Source organism: Ovis aries, chromosome 14 (assembly GCF_016772045.2).
Source record: "Ovis aries strain OAR_USU_Benz2616 breed Rambouillet chromosome 14, ARS-UI_Ramb_v3.0, whole genome shotgun sequence".
In the NCBI taxonomy this organism is placed as follows: Eukaryota; Metazoa; Chordata; class Mammalia; order Artiodactyla; family Bovidae; genus Ovis; species Ovis aries.
Genome location: NC_056067.1, coordinates 56,060,742 through 56,081,743, shown reverse-complemented (window position 1 = coordinate 56,081,743; position 21,002 = coordinate 56,060,742). Strand labels below are relative to the sequence as shown.

Genomic DNA, 21,002 nt, shown 5'->3' with positions numbered 1-21,002 from the left:
TGGGGGGGCTGCAAAATCACTGCAGATGAAGACTGCAGCCATGAAATTAAAAGACGCTTGCTCCTTGGAAGAAAAGTTATGACCAACCTACACAGCATATTAGAAAGCAGAGACATTACTTTGCCCACAAAGGTCCATCTAGTCAAAGCTATGGTTTTTCCAGTAGTCATGTATGAATGCGAGAGTTGGACTATAAAGAAAGCTGAGTGCCGAAGAACTGACGCTTTTGAACTGTGGTGTTGGAGAAGACTCTTGAGAGAGTCCCTTGGACTGCAAGGTGATCCAACCAGTCCATCCTAAAGGAGATCAGTCCTGAATATTCATTAGAAGGACTGATGCTGAAGCTGAAACTCCAATACTTTGGCCATCTGATACAAAGGGCTGACTCATTGGGAAAGACCCTGATGCTGGGAAAGATTGAAGGTGGGAGAAGGGGACGACAGAGAATGAGATGGTTGGATGGCATCACTGACCGGATGGACATGAGTTTGAGTAAACTCTGGGAGTTGGTGATGGACAGGGAAGCCTGGTGTGCTGCCCTCCAGGGGGTCACAAAGAGTCGGACACGACTGAGTGACTGAAATAAACTGAACGATCCAGTTTCCCTCTGTTCCCTTTGTGTCCCAGGCAACTAGCTACCTTGAGACAATTAGCGGTCCTGCTCAGCCACTGGACAGTGCCTCAGTGGGCCCTTCCCCCAAGCGAGCAACTGCCAATGAGTGACCGTTAGTGGTCCTGCTCAGCCATTGGTCAGTGCCTCAGTGGGTCCCACCCACAAGCAAGCAACTGTCAGTGAGGTCAGAGGGAGTGGTGGGCCTCAGGCGGTGTTTGAGGTAAGAAGAGGGTCAACCTTCTCCCCAGGCCCCTCCAGTTCACTGGCCTCAGGTCAGCAGAGGAGCATGGGGACTCAGGGAAACCAGCTGGGGTCTGTGTCCTGCAGGGCTCCAGAGCCCTCACCAAGGCCACCCACTGGACCCGCCCAGGCCTTGAGGTGGCTGGTGGTGAACCTTTCCCCCATCCCCACCTTTGCCACCTAATGGCAGTGGAGGTCTGCACCTCCTGGTCCCCGCTGTTTGGGTAGCCTGAAGAGCCTGAGGGCCAGTAAGTCCCAGGCACCTGGCTCCCTTGGGGACAACAGTCGGGCAGGGTCTGGGGACCTGGCCCTGAGGGAGCTGCCCACTGAGTGAGATCTGCCTCCTCTTGGCCCTCAGAGGGTGAACTGTTGTACCCTGGGACCATGCCGTTTCTTGTCAGAACAGGGAATAACACTTCCTTGGTGGAGGATTGCAGGAACCTCATTACCTAACCATGACCTAACCTCAAGAACAAAGGGTCTGACACCAAGAAGATGACAACTAACTGCCCCTCCCTCACCTTTCCTAGAAAAGGGCTTTGCTGAAAGCTTTCAGGAAGTTTGGGGGTTTGAAGGCATGAGCCACCTGTCTCCTTGCAGGGCCCTGCTGTAAACCTTTCCCTATTCCAAACTCTGACGTTTTTGGTCTTGTTTGGCCTCACTGTGCGTCAGGCACACAGACCTGGGTTTCGGTAACACTTATGTTCTAGCGTTAAGTTTTCAATTACATTCTTATTTATTTATTTTAATGTGCTGTGTCCTTGTTGCTGCGGGTCTTGTCTTTTCTCGCGGAGCACGGGGTCTAAGGCATGTGGGCTTCAACAGTTGCAGCTTGTGGGGTTTACAGCATGGGCTCAGTAGTTGCGGTGCACCGGCTTAGTTGCTCCGGCATGTGGGATTGTCCCAGGCCAGGGATCGAATCCGGGTACCCTGCACTGGCAGGCAGATTCTTATTCACTGCGCCGCCAAGGAAGCCCTCCATGAAGTTCTATGTGTAGGAAAAAAAAGTTTTATGAGCACCTGTTTTCTTGCCCATCCCTACTACTTAATAGCGCCTCTAAAGAGGTGGCCTAGCCTATCGTCAGTGCTTACACATTGCCCTGGAGACAGACTGTTCGTCTTTGAGAGTTGACGGTTGCCCTGGCAACGGATGCAGCGTGGGATTAGCTTTCAGAACGCAGCTTGTGACTGGTCAAGAGAAAACGACCTGCGTGACCGCCTTCTCCACTCCGCCTGCAGAGGCTAGAAGAAGCCTTTGACATCGGTGTACTCCAACCGAAGGCCGCCTCTGACTCCAGGGTTCTGTCCGCCTTTACCATCCGAGGACCGTCGCCTCGAGGAGCCCGAATCCCGCGGGGATCTGGGAAATACTGAAGAGTCTGCGCAGGCGCAGAAGCTTGCCCGGCGCTACGGCTGCGCAGTCAGCCGCGGAGCCTTCGAGGGGATGGTCAGTGTTGGGGCGGGCTCGAAGTCCAAGACCCAGCTGCCTGGTACTTCAGAATACGAGTGTTAATAACATTCATTGTGTCCTCTCGGTCTTTGGCCAGAAGAGCGGCTCCGGGCAATCTCGGGGTCTTAGGCTATCTAGAAGGATAAAGGGGCGTGAGAAGCCGGTGGCAACTGTGGCGGGCTTGGAATCGGTCCTCAGGCTGGACGAGGGGCGGGATGAGAGGCGGGGCGGGGTTTTGAGGCGTGGTTATAGAGCGGGGATTGACTGGAATGCAGGAAAGTGGGGCAGGACCTCCGGTGGGAGCCAATGACGCTGGAGTAGGCGGGACACGCTGGCAGTTCTGAGACTCCTATCCAGTATTCTTCCTGACTCCAGTGGGGAAACAGGCTCAAGAGAGGAGTGGAGGGTAATCCAGGGCTGTTTATTCATTCTTGGTTTAGGGACTCATTGGCTGAATTAAATGGTGTTGAACCAACTCAGGTTTAGTTTCTAAGCTTATTTTCTAAGGAAAGTAATTAGTAAATGTTTAGTAATAAATCTGTCTCTATTCAGTTCAGTTCAGTTCAGTCACTCAGTCGTGTCCGACTCTTTGCAACCCCATGAATCACAGCACGCCAGGCCTCCCTGTCCATCACCAACTCCTGGAGTTTACTCAAACTCATGCCCATCGAGTTGGTCATGCCATCCAGCCATCTCACTCTCTGTCTTCCTCTTCTCCTGCCCCCAAACCCTCCCAACATCAGGGTCTTTTCCAGTGAGTCAACTCTGCATGAGGTGGCCAAAGTATTGGGGTTTCAGCTTCAGCATCAGTCCTTCCAATGAACACCCAGGACTGGTCTCCTTTAGGATGGATTGGTTGTATCTCCTTGCAGTCCAAGGGATTCTCAAGAGTCTTCTCCAACACCACAGTTCAAAAGCATCAATTCTTCGGCACTCAGCCTTCTTTACAGTCCGAATCTTACATCCATACATAACCACTGGAAAACCATAGCCTTGACTAGAAGGACCTTTGTTGGCAAAGCAATGTCTCTGCTTTTGAATATGCTATCTAGGTTGGTCATAACTTTTCTCCCAAGGAGTAAGCATCTTTTAATTTCATGGCTGCAGTCACCATCTGCAGTGATTTTGGAGCCCCCAAAAATAAAGTCTGACACTGTTTCCACTGTTTCTCCATCTGTTTGCCATGAAGTGATGGGACTGGATGCCATGATCTTCATTTTCTGAATGTTGAGCTTTAAGCCAACGTTTTCACTCTCCTCTTTCACTTTCATCAAGAGGCTTTTAGTTCCTCTTAACTTTCTGCCATAAAGGTGGTATCATCTGCATATCTGAGATTATTGATATTTCTCCTAGCAATCTTGATTCCAGCTTGTGCTCCTTCCAGCCCAGCGTTTCTCATGATGTACTCTGCATATATATAAGTTAAATAAGCAAGGTGACAATATACAGCCTTGATGTACTCCATTTCCTATTTGGAACCAGTCTGTTGTTTCATGTCCAGTTCTAACTGTTGCTTCCTGACCTGCGCAGAGGTTTCTAAAGAGGCAGGTCAGGTGGTCTGCTATTCCCATCTCTTTCAGAATTTTCCACAGTTTATTGTGATCCACACAGTCAATAATACAAAACTGAAGCTTGTGTTACTTTTTGTCTCACTCTTCATCATAAGGGGACTTCCCTGGAGGCTCAGACAGTAAAGAATCCTCCTGCAATTCAGGAGACCTGGATTTGACCCATAGGTGGGGAAGATCCTCTGGAGAAGGGAGTACCCTCTTCAGTATTCTTGCCTGGAGAATTCTATGGACAGAGGAACCTGGTGGGCTACAGTCCATGGGGTTGTAGAGTTGGGCACCGCGGAGTGACTAACAAAAGAGTCTGAAATGCAGTACTTGGATGCAATCTCAAAAACAACAGAATGATCTCTGTTCGTTTCCAAGGCAAATCATTCAATATGATGGTAATCCAAGTCTATGCCCCAACAAGTAATGCTGAAGAAGCTGAAGTTGAGCAGTTCTATTAAGACCTACAAGACCTTCTAGAACTAACACCCCCAAAAGATGTCCTTTTCTTTATAGGGGACTGAAATGCAAAAGTTGGAAGTCAAGAAACATCTGGAGTAACAGGCAAATTTGGCCTTGGAGTACAGAATGAAGCAGGGCAAAGGCTAATAGAGTTTTGCCAACAGAATGCACTATGGCTCAGATCATGAACTCCTTATTGCCAAATTCAGACTTAAATTGAAGAAAGTAGGGAAAACCACTAGACTATTCAAGTATGACCTAAGTCAAATCCCTAATGATTATATGCAGTATTGTTCTTACAGCATCAGACCTTGCTTATATCACCAGTCACATCCACAGCTGGGTATTGTTTTTGCTTTGGCTCCATCCCTTCATTCTCTCTGGAGTTATTTCTCCACTGATCTCCAGTAGCATATTGGGCACCTACTGACCTGGGGAGTTCCTTATACCAAGGGAACATTTCATGCAAAGATGGGCTCGATAAAGGACAGAAATGGTATGAACCTAACAGAAGCAGAAGATATTAAGAGGTGGCAAGAATACACAGAGCTGTACAAAAAGATCTTCACGACCCAGATAATCACGATAGTGTGATCACTCATCTAGAGCCAGACATCCTGGAATGTGAAGTCAAGTGGGCCTTAGAAAGCATCACTGTTAACAAAGCTAGTGGAGGTGATGGAATTCCAGTTGAGCTGTTTCAAATCCTGAAAGATGATGCTGTGAAAGTGCTGCGCTCAATATGCCAACAAAATTGGAAAACTCAGCAGTGGCCACAGGACTGGAAAAGATCAGTTTTCATTCCAATCCCAAAGAAAGGCAATGCCAAAGAATGCTCAGACTACCGCACAATTGCAGTCATCTCACATGCTAGTAAAGTAATGCTCAAAATTCTCCAAGCCAGGCTTCAACAGTACGTGAACTGTGGAGTTCCAGATGTTCAAGATGGATTTAGAAAAGGCAGAGGAACCAGAGATCTAATTGCCAACATCCATTGGATCATAGAAAAAGCAAGGGAGTCCTAGAAAAACATCCATTTCTCCTTTATTGACTACGCCAAAGCCTTTGACTGTGTGGATCACAATAAACCGTGGAAAATTCTGAAAGAGATGGGAATACAGACCACCTGACCTGCCTCTTGAGAAATCTGTATGCAGGTCAGGAAGCAACAGTTAGAACTGGACATGGAACAACAGACTGGTTCCAAATAGGAAAAGGAGTACGTCAAGCCTGTATAGTGTCACCCTGCTTATTTAACTTATATATATGCAGAGTACACCATGAGAAACACTGGGCTAGAAGGAGCCCAAGCTGGAATCAAGATTGCCAGGAGAAACATCAATAATTTCAGATATGCTGATGACACCACCCTTATGACAGAAAGTGAGTAAGAACTAAAAAGCCTCTTGATAAAAGTGAAAGAGGAGAGTGAAAAAGTTGGCTTAAAGCTCAACATTCAGAAAACAAAGATCATGGCATCCGGTCCCATCACTTCATGGGAAATAGATGGGGAAACAGTGGAAACAGTGTCAGACTTTATTTTGGGGGGCTCCAAAATCACTGTAGATTTTGCAGTGATTGCAGCCATGAAATTAAAAGATGCTTACTCCTTGGGAGAAAAGTTATGACCAACCTAGATAGCATATTCAAAAGCAGAGACATTACTTTGCCGACTAAGGTCCATCTAGTCAAGGCTATGGTTTTTCCAGTAGTCATGTATGGATGTGAGAGTTAGACTTCAAAGGAAGCTGAGCACCAAAGAATTGATGGTTTTGAACTGTGGTGTTGGAGAAGACTCTTGAGAGTCCCTTGGACTGCAAAGAGATCAAACCAGTCCATCCTAAAGGAAATTAGTCCTGAATATTCACTGGAAAGACTGATGTTGAAGCTGAAACTCCAATACTTAGGCCACCTGATGCCAAGAGCTGACTTATTGGAAAAGATCCTGATGCTGGGAAAGACTGAAGGCAGGAGAAGGGGACGACAGAGAATGAGATTGTTGGATGGCATCACTGACTCAGTGGACATGAGTTTGAGTAAACTCCAGGAGTTGGTGATGGACAGAGAAGCCTGGTGTGCTGCAGTCCATGGGGTCGCAAGGAGTCGTACCCAACTGAACGACTGAACTGAACTGAGTGACTAAAACTTTCACTTTTTTGTCATACCAGGTGTAAATAATCTCTCCAGAATGGAATGGCCCAAGCCTTGTGATGCTATTTTCCTGGTGAGTTTATCAGTTCTTTTCTGTTTCTCTGTAACAGCTGATATTTACTGAACAAGGACGTTTTCTGACTCAGCAGGGATTTGCTTTTATACAGCTTCTGATACAAAGAGAACAATTCGTTTCTATCTTGTTGGGACTTTCTTTACCAACAGAGAGGTAAGTCTACCGGTAAGTTTCAAAACCAAGCAATTAAATGCTGTAAGCCCCCCGCCCCCACAAAAGGAAATCTTCATGTAATAATCTTTTTTTTTTTTTTTTTTACTGCACAATGCAGCATTTGAGATCTTAGTTCCCCAACCTGGATTGAACCGAGACCAGGGCAGTGTTAGTGCCACGTCCTAACCACTGAACCACCAGGGAAATGACTTTTTTAGGGGGGATTACAGCCATCCTAGTGGGTAGTATCTCATTGTGGTTTGGATTTACATCTTGTTAATTATGTTCAACATCTTTCATGTGCTTGTTGGCCATTTGTGCATCTTCTTTGAAGAAATCTATATTCAGATCCTTTGCCCATTACTAAGTGGGCATTTTGTAAAACTGCCTTTTCCCCCAGCTCCTTGAAACCACTGTTTCTTTTAATAGGTATGATTTTCCCAGACCAGTAACTTCTCAATGTTAGGTATCCACATGCCACCTCCTTGGTTTATGCAGAATGGCTAACTTTGATCCTCCTAAGATGCCACTGCCTGTCTGAAGAGTCTACTAGTTTCAGTCTATGTCCTTAAAAACTTTCAACCACAACTATGATTGAACAATCAGCATCACTTGCCATGAATGGAAATTTGCACATTTTCAATGGACAGCAATGCCCACCCAAAGTGTGGAGTTTGGAGTCCTGGAGTGAGGCAGTGTTAAAGCTACTTTCTCACTGGGGTGACCAAGAGGGATCAACAGACTCAAAAGGGGACACTAGTCTCTCAGGTGGATAGAGAAGATACAGCCCCACCCCTGCCAACCCACAGTGAACATGAAGCACTAGTGAGGGGAATGAACAGTTACTGTGATCTGACCCACAGTTATCAGATCTGGCAACCGGGTTGCCATAGCATAATCTGGTTTATCCATGGGCAGGATGCAAGGCTTTAGCTGAATGCTCCCCAACCTCAGTGATATATTGCCATCCAATTTTTTAGCTGTAGATGTGTGCCATACATTTTCCTTCAGATCAGCTTTAAAAAAACCAAACAAACCTTAAATTGATTTATTTTTAAAGAGGACTTACTACCTTTCCAGGAGTGGGAAACTGGTATCTCTCATCAGTAGAGGATAAAGGGGGAGAGGGAAAGTAAAATAAGTACCAGGAGAGCAAAATAATGTTAAATTCTAGCAACAACTCTTGCCTGAGCCCAACTGTATCTTTTTAACTAGAAAAGAATAAACAACATGCAGTCCATACTTCCTCCTTGATTAGGCAGAACTATGAGGATGGAAAATTGCTGGTTGACGATGTGCTGACGAACAACTGAAAATGAGTGGCTCCCTAGTTGTCCTTGACCCTCCCCGGCTTTGGAAAAACAGAATTAACCATCTCATCATGGGATGGTTTTCACCATCAGGAGCCCTCTCCTCCCAGAACTGTGAGCACTCGACAGTTAGTGATTGTGCATGCCCAGCCCCTGGCTGGGTGTGTGGCATTGAGCTGAGAAAACCAATTAACCCTTAGAAACTCAAAAACTTTTAATCAGAGAACACACACCCAAACGTGAGGGTAGGCGTTTCTACCCTAGTCCACAGAACACAGATTATTAGTTACATAGATACCACACACACACACACACACACACACACACACACACACACACACACACACACACACGGCTGCCAACTTTCCACAGGGCCTCTGACTTCTATCTTTGGTGTCAAAACTCTTGCTTGAATACACTTAGCAATTTGAGTTCCTGCCCCTACCCCACCCCTTGGGTATATATCAGGCCCCTTGCTCAGATACAAAAGGCAGGGAGAAGTTGGACGTTTTCAGCCACTTGAAAACCAGTACACTCCCCACTAGTGTGGTCAGCCGCTAAGTTCTCATTTTCAATAAACCAACCAGTGCAACTCAAGGTGCAAGGTTTTAAATATCCCAGGGGCCCAGAGCATAGACTCCTGAACATTTTTTAGCACCATAAGTAAATAAATTTATATTAAAAAAACAAAAATATGAAAGAATATTAAGTGCCAGAGTCCAGTATCTTCATAAGATTGTTTGTGCTTCAGCAAACAGGTGACTGGATCATGTAGCAAGTGGGACACAAAAGCTCAGAGCCGAGGCGGTGCTGTCAAAAGAGCTGGTCATGTGGTTCCCTGAAGTGAGACTCAGTTGTAGAACAGGCCTGGACACGGTGAGCAGTGAATGCGAGGGCCCCAACTCCAAGGAATCACCTGGCAACAAAGAGCGCTCCTCTATGAAATGAGGCCATTCATTTCCCTTTGATTCCAGAAGCTTCACGGCAAGGGCAGCACTTTAAAGTATTGGTGTTCCCCAACTTGGAGCCTATAGTAAAGTGCCTGTGAGTGGCCAGGTTGGACAAATGATGGAGGAGGAACATTCCAGAAGTCATTTCTGTGCATCATTATTTTTGCACCGAGCACATCTTCTGCATAGATCATGTGAACCATGTGGAGACAGTGATATCCACTGCAGCTTTCATAACTGAATCCAGCTATTTACAGCTTTAACTTTCGTGACAAATTTGGTCTCATCATTTAACCAACCATTTGAAATGGGAGACTATGGGAAGAGGTAGCATGTGGATGTGCAGGGATCCTTTTGAGAGGTTTGGGAAGCTAGGAGTGGAAAGTTCTTTCTGTGAGATGTTAAATGTTACAGATTCTTCTTGGCTTTTTGTGGGTTAGTTAAGAAAGTACTAGGACAGACCTGAGATGAAGGGAAGGAAAAGGCTACACTTTTTTTTTGTTTCAATAAAGAACAAAGTGCTGACATTTTGGAAACAATTAAGCCAAGGGTATACTGAAGGAAAACTTTGAAAATTAAAGCCATGAGTAATATTAGTAACAACAGTAACTGCAGTTGAATACAAATTGAGGGCTACTGAATCATCTCTTTGTTTTAATGTGAAAGAGTGGATCTATTATATCTGATGCATATTTGTAGCTCACTCCTGGTGAGTACTATCTGACAGGTACTTGGTTCTAAGTGCTTTGCATCTATTTATGTTCACAGTAGTCTTCTGAGGTAGTAACTAGGATTGTGCCCATCTTACAGATGAGGATACTGAATCCCTGAGAGGTTCCATGACTCTCTGTAGATCACCTGGCAGATGGCAGAACTCGGACTGAACTCAGTAAACAGGGTCCAGTCTACCTGACTTCCAAAGCTCCAGTTTTCATTGTTTTAATGAAACGTGTGCAAATTTTCTAATCAATCTTTATTACCAGAGAGATTAATTACCCATGGCAGGGAGGGGCTTACACTGGGATGGTTTCAACTTTGGGCCTCAGAGGAACATTCTCAGATGTCTGGGAGCCTGCTGCTACCCAGGGGTCATGGGGAGGATTGCTACCTGCTACTTTCGAGTGTGAACTCACTGCTGTCGGCTGAGACCTGAGCAGCGGCACAAGGCTTTCTGACAATGTTGACACCGATATGGTTTTTCCTGGGTGTGAATTCTCTGATGCTGACTGAGATGGGCCCTAAGGCGAAAGGCTCTCCCACACACACCACAAGCATAAGGCTTCTCCCCTGTGTGAGTTGTCTCATGCTGTATCAGATTTGTTTTCTGGGCAAAGGCTTTCCCGTATTTAGCGCACACATAAAGCTTCTCCCTGGTATGAACTCTCTGATACTTAGAAAGTCATGAGCCCTGCCGGAAGGCTTTCCCGGATTCCTGACAAATCTAAGGCTTTTCCCTGGTGTGAACTCTCTGGTGGTAAACGAGCTGAGCACCCAGGCTGAAGGTTCTCCCACAGTCACCACACGTATAGGGCTTCTCATCTGTGTAAACTCCCTGGTGCTCAGAAAGGCACAAGCTCTCCTGGATAATTTCCCCACATTCATTCTGCTCAAAGGGCTTCTTTCCGGCCTGAGTTCCCTGATGCTGAATAAGGTGGTTACTGTGGCCCAAGACTTTGTCACACTTGTTAGGTTTCAAGGGCTTCTTTGTAGTGTGGATTAACTGATGTTCTAAGAGACATGCACTTTGACTGAAGATCCTTCCACATTCGTTACATTTAAAGGGGTGCTCAATCCCATGGAGGGATTGATGTTTGATGAGGGAGGTACTGTAGATAAAGGCCTTCCCACAGTCCCCACATCTGTATGATCTCAATCTAGAGTGGATCCTCTGGTGCCGGATGAGCTGTGAACTTTGCCCAAAGGCTTTCCCACACTGGTTACACTCAAAGGGCTTCACCCTGGCGTGAATCAACTCGTGCTGAGTCAGGTATTTTCTGCAGCTGAAGGTTTTCTCGCATTTGTTACACTTAAAGCACTTCCCACAGATCCCTGGATGCTCTTTGTGCTCGGGTTTCTCATAAAGGATCTCCCAGCTCTCACTGAGTCCTTTTTCTCTAGCGTGAATGCTCTGGTGGCAAGTTAGGGTTGAGCGGCAAACAAATCGCTCACCACACTCCTGACATCCATAGAGGGTTTCCACAGCATGGATTTTCTGGTGCTGAACAAGGTGTTCATTGCAGCTGAAGGTCTTCTTGCATTTGGCACAGCTGTAGAGCTTTTCTGTAGTGTGCATGGACAGGTGTCGAATCAGGTGAGAGGGCCGGCTGAAACTCCTGACACATTTGTGACATTTGTGGGGCCTGTAACCCGTGTGAACCCTCTGGTGTTCACTAAGGTGACTGTTCCGGTAAAAGGCTTTCCCACACTCATTGCATTTGTAAGGCTTCTCTCCACTGTGAGCCCTCTGGTGGATCTTTAGGGACAGGCTATGGCTAAAGGTTTTCCCACACTCATCACACTTATAAGACTTCTCTGCAGTGTGAACAGACTGCTGTTGGACAAGACAGGAGCTCTGCCTGCAGGCCTTGCCACACTTCTGATCCTCAGTGGTCATTTTTGCAGCATGAATTTTCTGATGTTGGAGGAGGTATCTTTTGGAGTTGAAGGTTGCCTTGCATTTGGCACATTCGTAGCATTTCTGAGTATGGGTCTTCTGATGCACAGAGAGATGAAAGGTTTGGCTAAAACTCTGGCCACATTCATTACAATTGTAGGTTTTACCTGGGTGTGGTTTATGACACTCAAAAGGCTGTGAGTTGTGATCTGCTGGACAGTCACCATCTTGACTCTCCCATGGTTCTTCTTCAGTGTGAACTTTCTGATGACACAGAAGGTGTGTATTCTGACTAAAAGTTTCCCCGCACTTGTTACACACATAGGATTTGTAGCCTGTGTGAGTCACTCGTTGCATGAAAAGGCAGGATCTCTGGCTGAGATCTTTCTCATACTCTTGAAGCACAGTGGGATGCTCCCTGTTGTGAAGAATCCAGTGCTGGATCATATGGTGACTCTGGCTGAAGCTCTTCCCATACTCACTGCACTTACATGGTTTCTCCCCTCCCTGGATGGTATCCTGCTGGCTGTGGTCTGAGTAGCACCCGAAGTCATTCCCACATTCCTGAGACTCAGCTGGTGCCAGGCTCTTTTCAGGGAGATCAGGTGTCATGGAATCCACTCCTGGGGAAAGGTGGGACTCGGGACTGAGGTCTATCTTGAGTTCATGGCTCTTGAGTTGGTAGCTTTTGCATTTCTCCAGACTGGTAATATCAGACCTCAGAAGACTTTCTGAATCTCCTAGAAAACTATCTAACCAGCTTTGGCCTATAGAGGCTTCTCCCAAATGGGAGTTCCAGAGATCATCCTTGGAAAAAGTCTCAGTAATCTCCTGGAAGAGTCCTTCTTCCATGAAGTCCTGAGGCAGAGGAGAAGTCTCAGCTATGCCTGAAAGAGAGGGCAAGTGCAAATGTCTCCTGTTTCTTGGGAGTTAAAGACAGGAGTTGCAGGCTAAGAGCAAACAAAAAGAACAGGTGATGCATCCTGAGTCAGTCCTGACTGGGAAGGGAATGAAGGAGACAGGGCCAGCATGGTGATCCAGTGGGTACTGACATTACAGGAAAAAGAGCCGACTTCAAGAGGTGTTAGGAGGGGGAGCTGGGGGACTTGCTTAGTGACCCAGTGGCTAAGACTCATGCTCCCAAGGCAGGGGACCCCAGTTCAATCCCTGACCAAGGAACTAGATTCCATGTGCTACAGTGGAGACCTTGACACAACTAAGACCCAGCACAGTCAAATAGATATTTAGAAAAAGGGGGGGTGTGGGTGGTGCTGGGCAGCCATGGAAGTTCCAGAGGGGTACTTGCCATCATCAGCCCCATCAGCTAAGGCATACTTCCTAGAGAAGTGTACTCAGTGGAAAAGAAGTATAAATGATGACAACGTAATACCACTGTCACCACAGGAGGACTTATCTGGATGTGGCTATACAAGCTTAGAATCAGCCTGGATGTTAAGGTGGCAGAAAAGGAAACCCATGGTGCCTGTGTCCAAGTGAAACACCTGTGTGCTCAGCAGGAGGCTACAGAAGGTCCACGCTCACGAGAGGTGAACCAAAAACAGAGTTGCCTTCTGACAGCTAGGGTGCAGGCTGAGACTGAGCCATGCGGCCCCCACACCATGGCCTCTGGTTCAGGGGCCCTTCTCCTCATGTGAACAGTCTAACAATGAGAAAAGCTGCTGGCACCCCAGGGAGGGCCCCTGACTCTCCCTTCAGGGATGTCTCAACCAGCACACCCGGGAATCCTGACTGCCTGACCGATCCCCCAGACAAACTGTGACCTGGGAGAGGGCAGAGTGAATGCTCTTAGCAGTGTTTAGGCCCAGGCTTGAGTCACTAAAAGACAGGCCATCTGCTGGGCCAGGAAGGAAGGATGGGCCTGCCTGAAGGCAGGTGAAATAGGTAGACCGGGAGATCCACAGTGCTCAGGGGGCACAAGACAGAAAGGAGGAGAGACTGACTCAGAGAATGGAATGCTGAGCCCTGCTGAGTCTGGAAGGATGCAGAGGGGACAGAGGAAGGGCACCAGAATAGCCACATGCTGAACAAAGAGATACACGGAGATATGGTATGCAGGGCGAGGCTCCCTAACCTGAAGCCAGTGCGCGGCAGAGTGAAGCCGAGAGGCAGGGGGTAGAGATGTTCCAGCAGACCTACTGGGCAGGATGGAGGTCTTAAAGACAGAGGGCCCACAAAGGACCACACCCCATGAGCTCCCTCCACCCTCCCCTGAGGGGGCCCTGGCTGCCCACTCACCAGCGTCTGTTGACTCTGGGCTTTCTTTCGCCAGGGCCTCCAGCTTTTCCCCACCATCCAGATGGAAGGTCAAGTTGGGTCTGGGGGGGTCTGTAGGGAAAGACATTGTCACCAACCAGATGACATCAACATGGGGGGCCATCGGGCTGCTGAGCAGGAACTTCCTGGCTGTCCTGATGATTATTCAGCACCTGATCCAGCTCTGCAGGGTTCCTGGCCCAGTGGAGGAGAGGGACCCAGTCACAATCCAGGGTGATCAGAGATGTGACCACCAGGGCTGGGGACACAAAGCATCTGTAACAGCTCTTGAGAGATAAAAGAGAGTTGCCAGGGAGAGTCATGTACCTCCTCAATCATCCATGATTCACACATTCTCCCATGGACTGGACATACCAGAGGCCTCCATAAGACAGGCCCCCTGATGAGAGTGTGTTGGGGGTCCCAAAGACCAGTCCTGTTTCCTACCCTCTGCAAACTTCCTCAAGGGCGGGAACAGAGTTGTAATCCCAGGGGATGCATGCTACAGCAGGGAGACAGCCATTGCTGACTTCAAAGATGAGAAGCCAAGAGCACAACAAGTAGGTTTCATTTGGCTTTTAGCTGAAAGAGGACAAGGAAAGAGATTCTCCCCAACGGCCCCCAGAAGGAACCAACTATGCCCATGCCCAGATTTTAGCCCAGTCAGACCCATCTCCAGAACAGTCAGAGTCACGGTAAGTTGTTTTCAGCCACACTTGTGGCATCTGTAAAAGCAGCCATAGGAAAGGAATACACCGCTAATAAATACACACAGATGAGTGTCTGGAGGACTAGAGGAGAGCATTCTAAGTGCTGGCCTGGCATAAGACCTAGTTCCTAACACACTGACTCCTGCTGCTCCCTCTTCTATTCATTGAGCCCCCAAAGCCAGTACTGTCTGTTCCAGACACAGGGGCTCCACCAGGGAGCAGCACGAGTTCCTGCCCGCAGGAGGCTTCCACTCCAGCAGAGGGAGACAGACCATAAAATGAGCAGTGAGCAAGCCAGGCAGGGGAGAGGTAGGGAGTGGTCAAGGGGTCGCAGTTCGTCTTAAAGCAGCAAAGCCCCTGAAGTGTCAGCTGGAGGAATTCATCTACTTTGAGGAAAAGGAAAGTGCTGATGGAGCTAGAGGGCAAGCATAGGTTTCTCTTCCCAGGCAGTACTGACATTTGCGGTTGGATAATCCCTGAAATTCTGGAATGTGTGGCAGCACCCCGGGCTCCACCCACTGGATTCTAGGAGTACACCCTCCACTCCTCCCAAGTGGTGACAATCAAGAAGGTCACCAGGCACTACGGATGTTGCAGAATCAGGCAACTAAGCACAGTGATCTGAGGCGCTCAGGAGCCAGGAGATCACCCCATAAGTGCCACAGAGCCATGGGTGATCCCTGAGCAGGGCGATGACTCCCAGGGCAGGGGTGGCACTCACTCAGCAGGAAGAGGTTCTGGTAGTTGTCCAGCGCCGTGTCCCAGAACAGGTCTCCCTGCCCCTGCCCCAGCTGTTCCCAGTTCTCCAAGGTGAAGTCCATGGCTATGTCGTCGAGGGTGGCAATTTTCTGGAATGCAGCGGGACTGGGGTCAGGGAGGGGCCGATGGCTCACCTCAGTACCCTCATCAGCCACATGCCAGGCCTCTGGCAAAAATCATCTTGTGAGAAGCTTCAGATGTGAGACCCCATATTTTCTAGGCAAGGACAAGGAGTCTAGAAAAGGAGACATGCTATCCCCTCAAGGTCACAGAGGCAGGTCTGCCTCAGCCTAACATCCACCTACCTTGACTTTTGCTTTTTTCAGTGTTCAAGATTTTAAGTTTAAAAAAATTTTATTTTAAAAATTCAAGCATAGTTCATTTACAATGTGTTATTTTCTGCTGTACAGAAAAGTGATTCAGTTGTATATACATTCTTTTTCATATTCTTTTCCATTACAGTTTATCACAAGACATTGAATAGTTCCCCGAGTTATACAGTAGGACCTTGTTTACCCATTCTACAGTTTGCCTCTGCTCATCCCAAACTCCCAGTCCATCCCTCCCCAACCCCCTCCCCTCTCTGCAACCACAAGCTGGTTCTCTATGTCTGTGAGTCTGTTTCTGTTTCATTTCCATTTTCACTCATTCATTCAACAAACACCTCAAGGCTTTCTGTATGCCAGACCAGTAATGTTCCTAGGGACCCAGAGATGAGTCCCAATTAGTACCTGTCCCTGTGGAGTGCAGAGTCTGACGGGACTGACAGATATGGGCAGAGACACCCCAAGCTGGTGGATCTGTGTTACAGTGGAGGAGGCAGGGGTGACCTGGGAGACCAGAACAGGGAAGAGCTAATGCTGCCCAGGAAAGGTGGGGAGAATAAACTGAGTCTTGAAGGCTGTGGAAGATTTACCAGCTGGAGATAGTGGCTGCAGTATATTCTAGCAGAGGGAGAAGCCTGATCAAAGGCAGGAAGCTGGAAAGTATGGGGTAACATTTTCACACAAGGCCAAGAAGGGAGTAGTACAGCTTGTGTGAGGGAAACAGAAGAAGAGGAAAGAGGAGGGCAGGACTCAAGCCATGTAGGGATGGGCTGAGAAACCTAAATTTTATCCAGGGGGCAATAAGGATTCCTAGAAGGATACTGGGCAGGACAGTGACAGTGTGAGAGCTTTCCTTTGAGACTAATTGGGGGTGGGTGAGAGGGGCATAAAACAGAGAGCCGGAACAAGGCAGGCCAGATGTGTAGCCTCTGGGGATGACAGGTTGGGATGAGAGGGACACTTGACTCACCTCAGTCGTAGCTGATGGAGACCCAACAACCAGTTCCTCATTTAAGTTTCCCCTCCTTCCCCTCCACAATCCTGGCTGGCAGGGCAGCAGAAAGGACTAGGAAACTGGGAGAAAGTGTGCCTTCCTCCTAGGGCTGACTCTGTGGCCATGCTGGAGGAGCTCCCAAAACGTCCAGAAGGAGGAGTGAGGACGTGCGTCTCCCTGCAGGAATCACAACAATTCTATTTACTAAAAGCACCCAGCCCCAGTGCTTCAGAGCCTACACAACCCTCCTTAGCACTTGTCAGGGTTAAGTACAGTCTGTAAATACCCACGTGGGAGAATGTGGACATTCAGATCTCTCACCTTGCTGGAACCTTCTGTCTTGCTCACCACTGTGGGCACAGTGCCTGGCACACAGTAGGGACTTTTATCATCTCTAAGACTAGAGTTCAGGCAAGCCTCCAAGACTGTTGTTATTTCTACAACAGCATGATTTCTTCAACTTTTGTTTTTAACCATGACCCACAGTAACACAGATAATATATACTATGACTTCTCATTTGCGTACATAACGGAACAAAAGCTTCGTGAAACAATACTTCATCTTACAAGTAGGGTGGACTAGGATGTTTACCATTCTATTTACTTCACTTAAAAAAAAAAATATGGTCACTGCCCACTGGGTCACTCTCAACTCATAATAGGCAAAACACGGTACACTGGCGTGGCCTCTCTGTGCTTCCTAAGTGGCATATGTCTACAGGTGTTGAAAGCATTCCACACCATGAAGCAACACCATGGGTCCATAATTCTTAAGCTTCTGGGCCAAGTATGCTTTAAATTCAGCAATTTCCAGATTATAAAAAGGTAATCCACCAAATATGGTATAGTTCATTAAAATCCCAGTACCAGGGGGAGGGGAGAGGAATAAGGGGAGCATTTCATAACTGAACACTTCAATATTCACAGAGCGGAGGTAAAAATATCCACTCTAGCCAGGATAATTAAAAGTAATAAATTATAGCATTTCTAGTCAGGTTCAGGCATCAAATTCATGGAAAAAATATTTGGTTTTCAGAGCTTTCTAGATTTTGTGACCGCAGATAATGGAATGTGATAGGCCTAAGAAGTGACGTGAAGTGCAAGTCGCACAGCCATGTGCAACTCTTTTCGACCCCATGGACTGTCACCTGCCAGGCTCCTCTGTCCATGGGGATTCTCCAGGCAAGAATACTGGAGTGGGTTGCCGTGCCCTTCTCCAGCGGATCTTCCCGACCCAGGGATCAAACCTGGGTCTCCTGCATCTCAGGCAGATTCTTTACCGCTGAGCCACCACAGAAACCTCAGGCCTATAATAAGAGCTAATGTTTTATGCAACAAGGATTTTCCTCACAAAGAGGTTAAGACTTGACTTGTGAGTATAAGTCAATCCACAGATTTAAAAAAAATTTTTAAGTATAATTAATTTACTATGTTGTGTTAGTTTCTGGTATACAGCAGTGATTCAGTTATATGTATATATGTATACTCTTTTTCATATTTTTCCATTATTATAGGATACTGAGTATAGTTCCCTGTGCTATACAGTAGGATCTTCTTATCCATCTTATATATAGTAGTTTGCATCTGCTAATCCCAAACTCCCAATCCATCCCTCCCTCAGCCCCCTCCCAACTGGCAATCACAGGTCTGTTCTATGTCTGATCCACAGATGTCTTATCTGGACTGAGTTGGCATAGAATGTTTGGTTTGTTTTTCTTTAAAAATTTTTATTTTTGGTTGCACTGGGTCTTCATCGCTGTGCAGGCTTTTTTCTAGTTATGGCAAGCAAGGTCTACTCTGTGCTGTGGTGTGCGGGCTTCTCATTGAGCTGGCTTCCCTTGTTATGGAGAACAGGCTCTAGGGCATGCAGGCCTCAGCAGTTTTGGCTCAGACTCTAGAGGGCAGGCTCAGTAGTAGTTGTGGCACACAGACTCAGCCACTTCATGGCATGTGAGCTCTTCCCAGACCAGGAATTGAACCCGGGTCGCCTACATTAGCAGGCAGATTCTTTACCAGTGAGACACAAGGAAAGCCCTGGCACAGAATGCTTTGACAGAAAATTCTTCTATGTAATCCCAAACTCAAAAGCTGGGAGATTTCACCTAAAAATTCAACTTCCAGTTTCTGAAAAATCCTAGGATTTGGCCATATGGGGTCTGCATTCCCACAGAGATAGTTTGTTGGAAGCCATTTATAGCTCTCCACCCCTTAGATGGGATGATCCCTCTCAGAGGCCGGACAGTCCTCACCCGGACTTTTCTCTTCATTTCCTTATCTGCCTGGCCCTCAGATATCTGAATTTGATAACTCTATGGACAGTTTCCAAATCCCATTCTGTCCACATCTCATAAACTCTTAGACCTGGGAGGGAAGAAACTGAAGCCCTGAGGTGAAGCTCAAGGTCACCCACTCTGTCATAGTAACTTAAGGCAAATCATTACCAGACTGGAAAGTCTTAGGCCCTGGAGCCAGAAAGTCCTGCCTCTTCCTGGTGTGGGACCACGGCCACATCATTCACCCTTTTTGTGTGTCACTTGCTACCATGTACAAAATGAAGCAGAAAAAAAACCAACCCACAATCTCTTATCTACAATTCTAAAAACAAAAGGCTTAGAACCAGAACTTCATTCATAAATTGGTAGTCAAACTGAACCCAAATAGCCACAGGCTATGCATAGTCTTTATTCTCCTTCAGTGTGATTAAAGCCTTTTCCAGCAGAAATATTCAATTTCCAAGAATTGCCCCAGATATCACTGGGGGTGTGGCCTAATTATGAAATACTGTTGTTTGGTTTGCGACTAGATGGACTGTAGCCCACCAGGCTTCTCTGCCCATGGGGTTTCCCAGGAAAGAACACTGGAACGGGTTGTCATTTCTTCCTCCTTCCCCACCCAGGGATTAAATTCGCATCTCCTGCATCGGCAGGCGGGTTCTTCACCACCGATCCACCTGCGTGCCCCCGTGCTCAGTCGAGTCTGACTCTGCAACCCTAGGGACTGTAGCCTGCCAGGCTCCTCTGTCCATGAGATTCCCCAAGCAAGAATACCGCAGTGGGTTGCCATGCCCTCCTCCAGGGGATCTTCCCAACCCAGGGATAGAACTCGCGTCTCCTACGTCTCCTGAATTGGCAGGCGGATTCTTTACCGCTGAACCACTCACTGGGAAGCCTTGAGCCGCCTGGGAAGCCCCAATTACGAAATACACACACTATTAACCTTCTAAAATCTAGAAAATTCTGATGACGGAGTAGCTGCTGCGGAGATTACAAGAGAAAATGTGAGAACAGCACCTGGCTCACAGACAGCGCTCAAACGAATGGTAAATATCTTGAATTCCTAAAGAACTCCCATTCATTCATTCCCCCAAGATCCTACCCAGCTCTGCCAACGACTTCAGGCAACTCACCTCCTCCTTCTGTCTCAGTTTCATCATCCGAATAAAATGAAATAGAATCGTTCCTCTCAGGGCGGCCGGTTAGCGTTGGAAAGCACTTTAGCAAGATGTGGTGGTGGTTTAGTCGCGTCCGACTTTTGGCGACCCCAAGGACTGAAGCTTCCTAGGCTTCTCTGTCCATGTGACTTTCCAGGCAAGAAGACTGGAGTGGGTTGCCATTACCTTCTCCAGGCGATCTTCCCCACCCAGGGATCGAACCTGGGTCTCCTGCACTGTAAGCGTATTCTTTACCAACTGTGCTACCAGGGAAGCACGTTAGCAAGATCCTGATCCTTTACTCCGAACCAGCGTTCGAGGATCCACCTAGATAACCACAGCCCAAGGCGACGCGCCCAGAACCGAAATTGCCCCAGAAGCATTCCGTCACCCCTCGGGAAGGACCTTGCCCACAAGGCTCCAGAGTTCTCAGTGAGCCCAGCCCCGGTATATCCTCACCTCGAGAAAGCAGGCCACCGGATTAACAGACACGACGCCAGCCAAGCGAGAGGCGGAGACGCGACTGCTCTCACAAGCGCCTACTCGTACACACTTCCGGTGCCGGGCGAATATCTTCACGACTGCTTCACCCAGGAGCCTCTGAGCCAGAGCCAGGACTGTTTCCCAGAAGACTGTGCGGAGGCCTCCTCTTGTCTTCCCATCTCCAACAGCTTCCTTGTCTTTAGCGGGCCCGCTGAGCAGGCTGGGAAATAGACTAGAAAAACAATCGGCCCCAGATGGCATTTGGGTATTGTAGACAAGTTTTTGATGGGCAACCAAATCATGCGTCTGCCTTTTCGAGAAGACTGAGAGGGTTTTCCATTTCTGAAGGAGACAGACAGAGTGTCGCCATGGAAACACATGAGGAGGAAACAATTCCTGAGAAGACGCGCGATGGTAAGGGGCGGAGTTGAGGCGGGAGAAATCAATCTGT

General features: G+C 47.6%; 2 protein-coding genes across 5 annotated transcripts in view; one reads left to right on the top strand and one right to left on the bottom strand.

Annotated features, from left to right (window-relative positions):
• Positions 1-8,200: 8,200 nt before the first annotated feature.
• Positions 8,201-20,942, bottom strand: ZNF473 (zinc finger protein 473). 2 transcript variants are annotated; one of them, XM_027977454.2, is made up of 5 exons: positions 20,528-20,942; positions 16,615-16,815; positions 15,281-15,407; positions 13,832-13,921; positions 8,201-12,462 (listed from the first exon to the last, which is right to left on the bottom strand). In XM_027977454.2, exons 3-5 carry the CDS (start codon positions 15,378-15,380, stop codon positions 10,403-10,405), a joined length of 2,250 nt encoding a protein of 749 aa, XP_027833255.1. In that variant the 5' UTR covers positions 15,381-15,407; positions 16,615-16,815; positions 20,528-20,942; the 3' UTR covers positions 8,201-10,402. The 2 variants fall into 2 exon arrangements, with proteins under 2 accessions (XP_027833255.1, XP_060254756.1); XM_060398773.1 differs by lacking the exon at positions 13,832-13,921.
• The window catches only part of VRK3 (VRK serine/threonine kinase 3), a 37,152-nt gene continuing 36,820 nt past the window's right edge, over positions 20,671-21,002 (top strand). For all 3 annotated transcript variants that reach the window (XM_060398776.1, XM_060398777.1, XM_060398783.1), the window contains exon 1: positions 20,671-20,965. The gene's annotated coding sequence lies outside the window, so the exon portion shown is untranslated. The remainder of the gene's footprint in view (positions 20,966-21,002) is intronic.

What these genes read in the sequence shown, in the direction of transcription:
- ZNF473 (XM_027977454.2), bottom strand. Translation starts at nt 15,380, where the DNA reads ATGGACTTCACCTTGGAGAACTGGGAACAGCTGGGGCAGGGGCAGGGA. An exon ending in CCAGAACCTCTTCCTGCTGA is followed by an intron (nt 13,922 to 15,280) that starts GTGAGTGCCACC and finishes CTTTCCCTACAG; the next exon opens with ACCCCCCCAGACCCAACTTG. An exon ending in CCCAGAGTCAACAGACGCTG is followed by an intron (nt 12,463 to 13,831) that starts GTGAGTGGGCAG and finishes CCTCTCTTTCAG; the next exon opens with GCATAGCTGAGACTTCTCCT.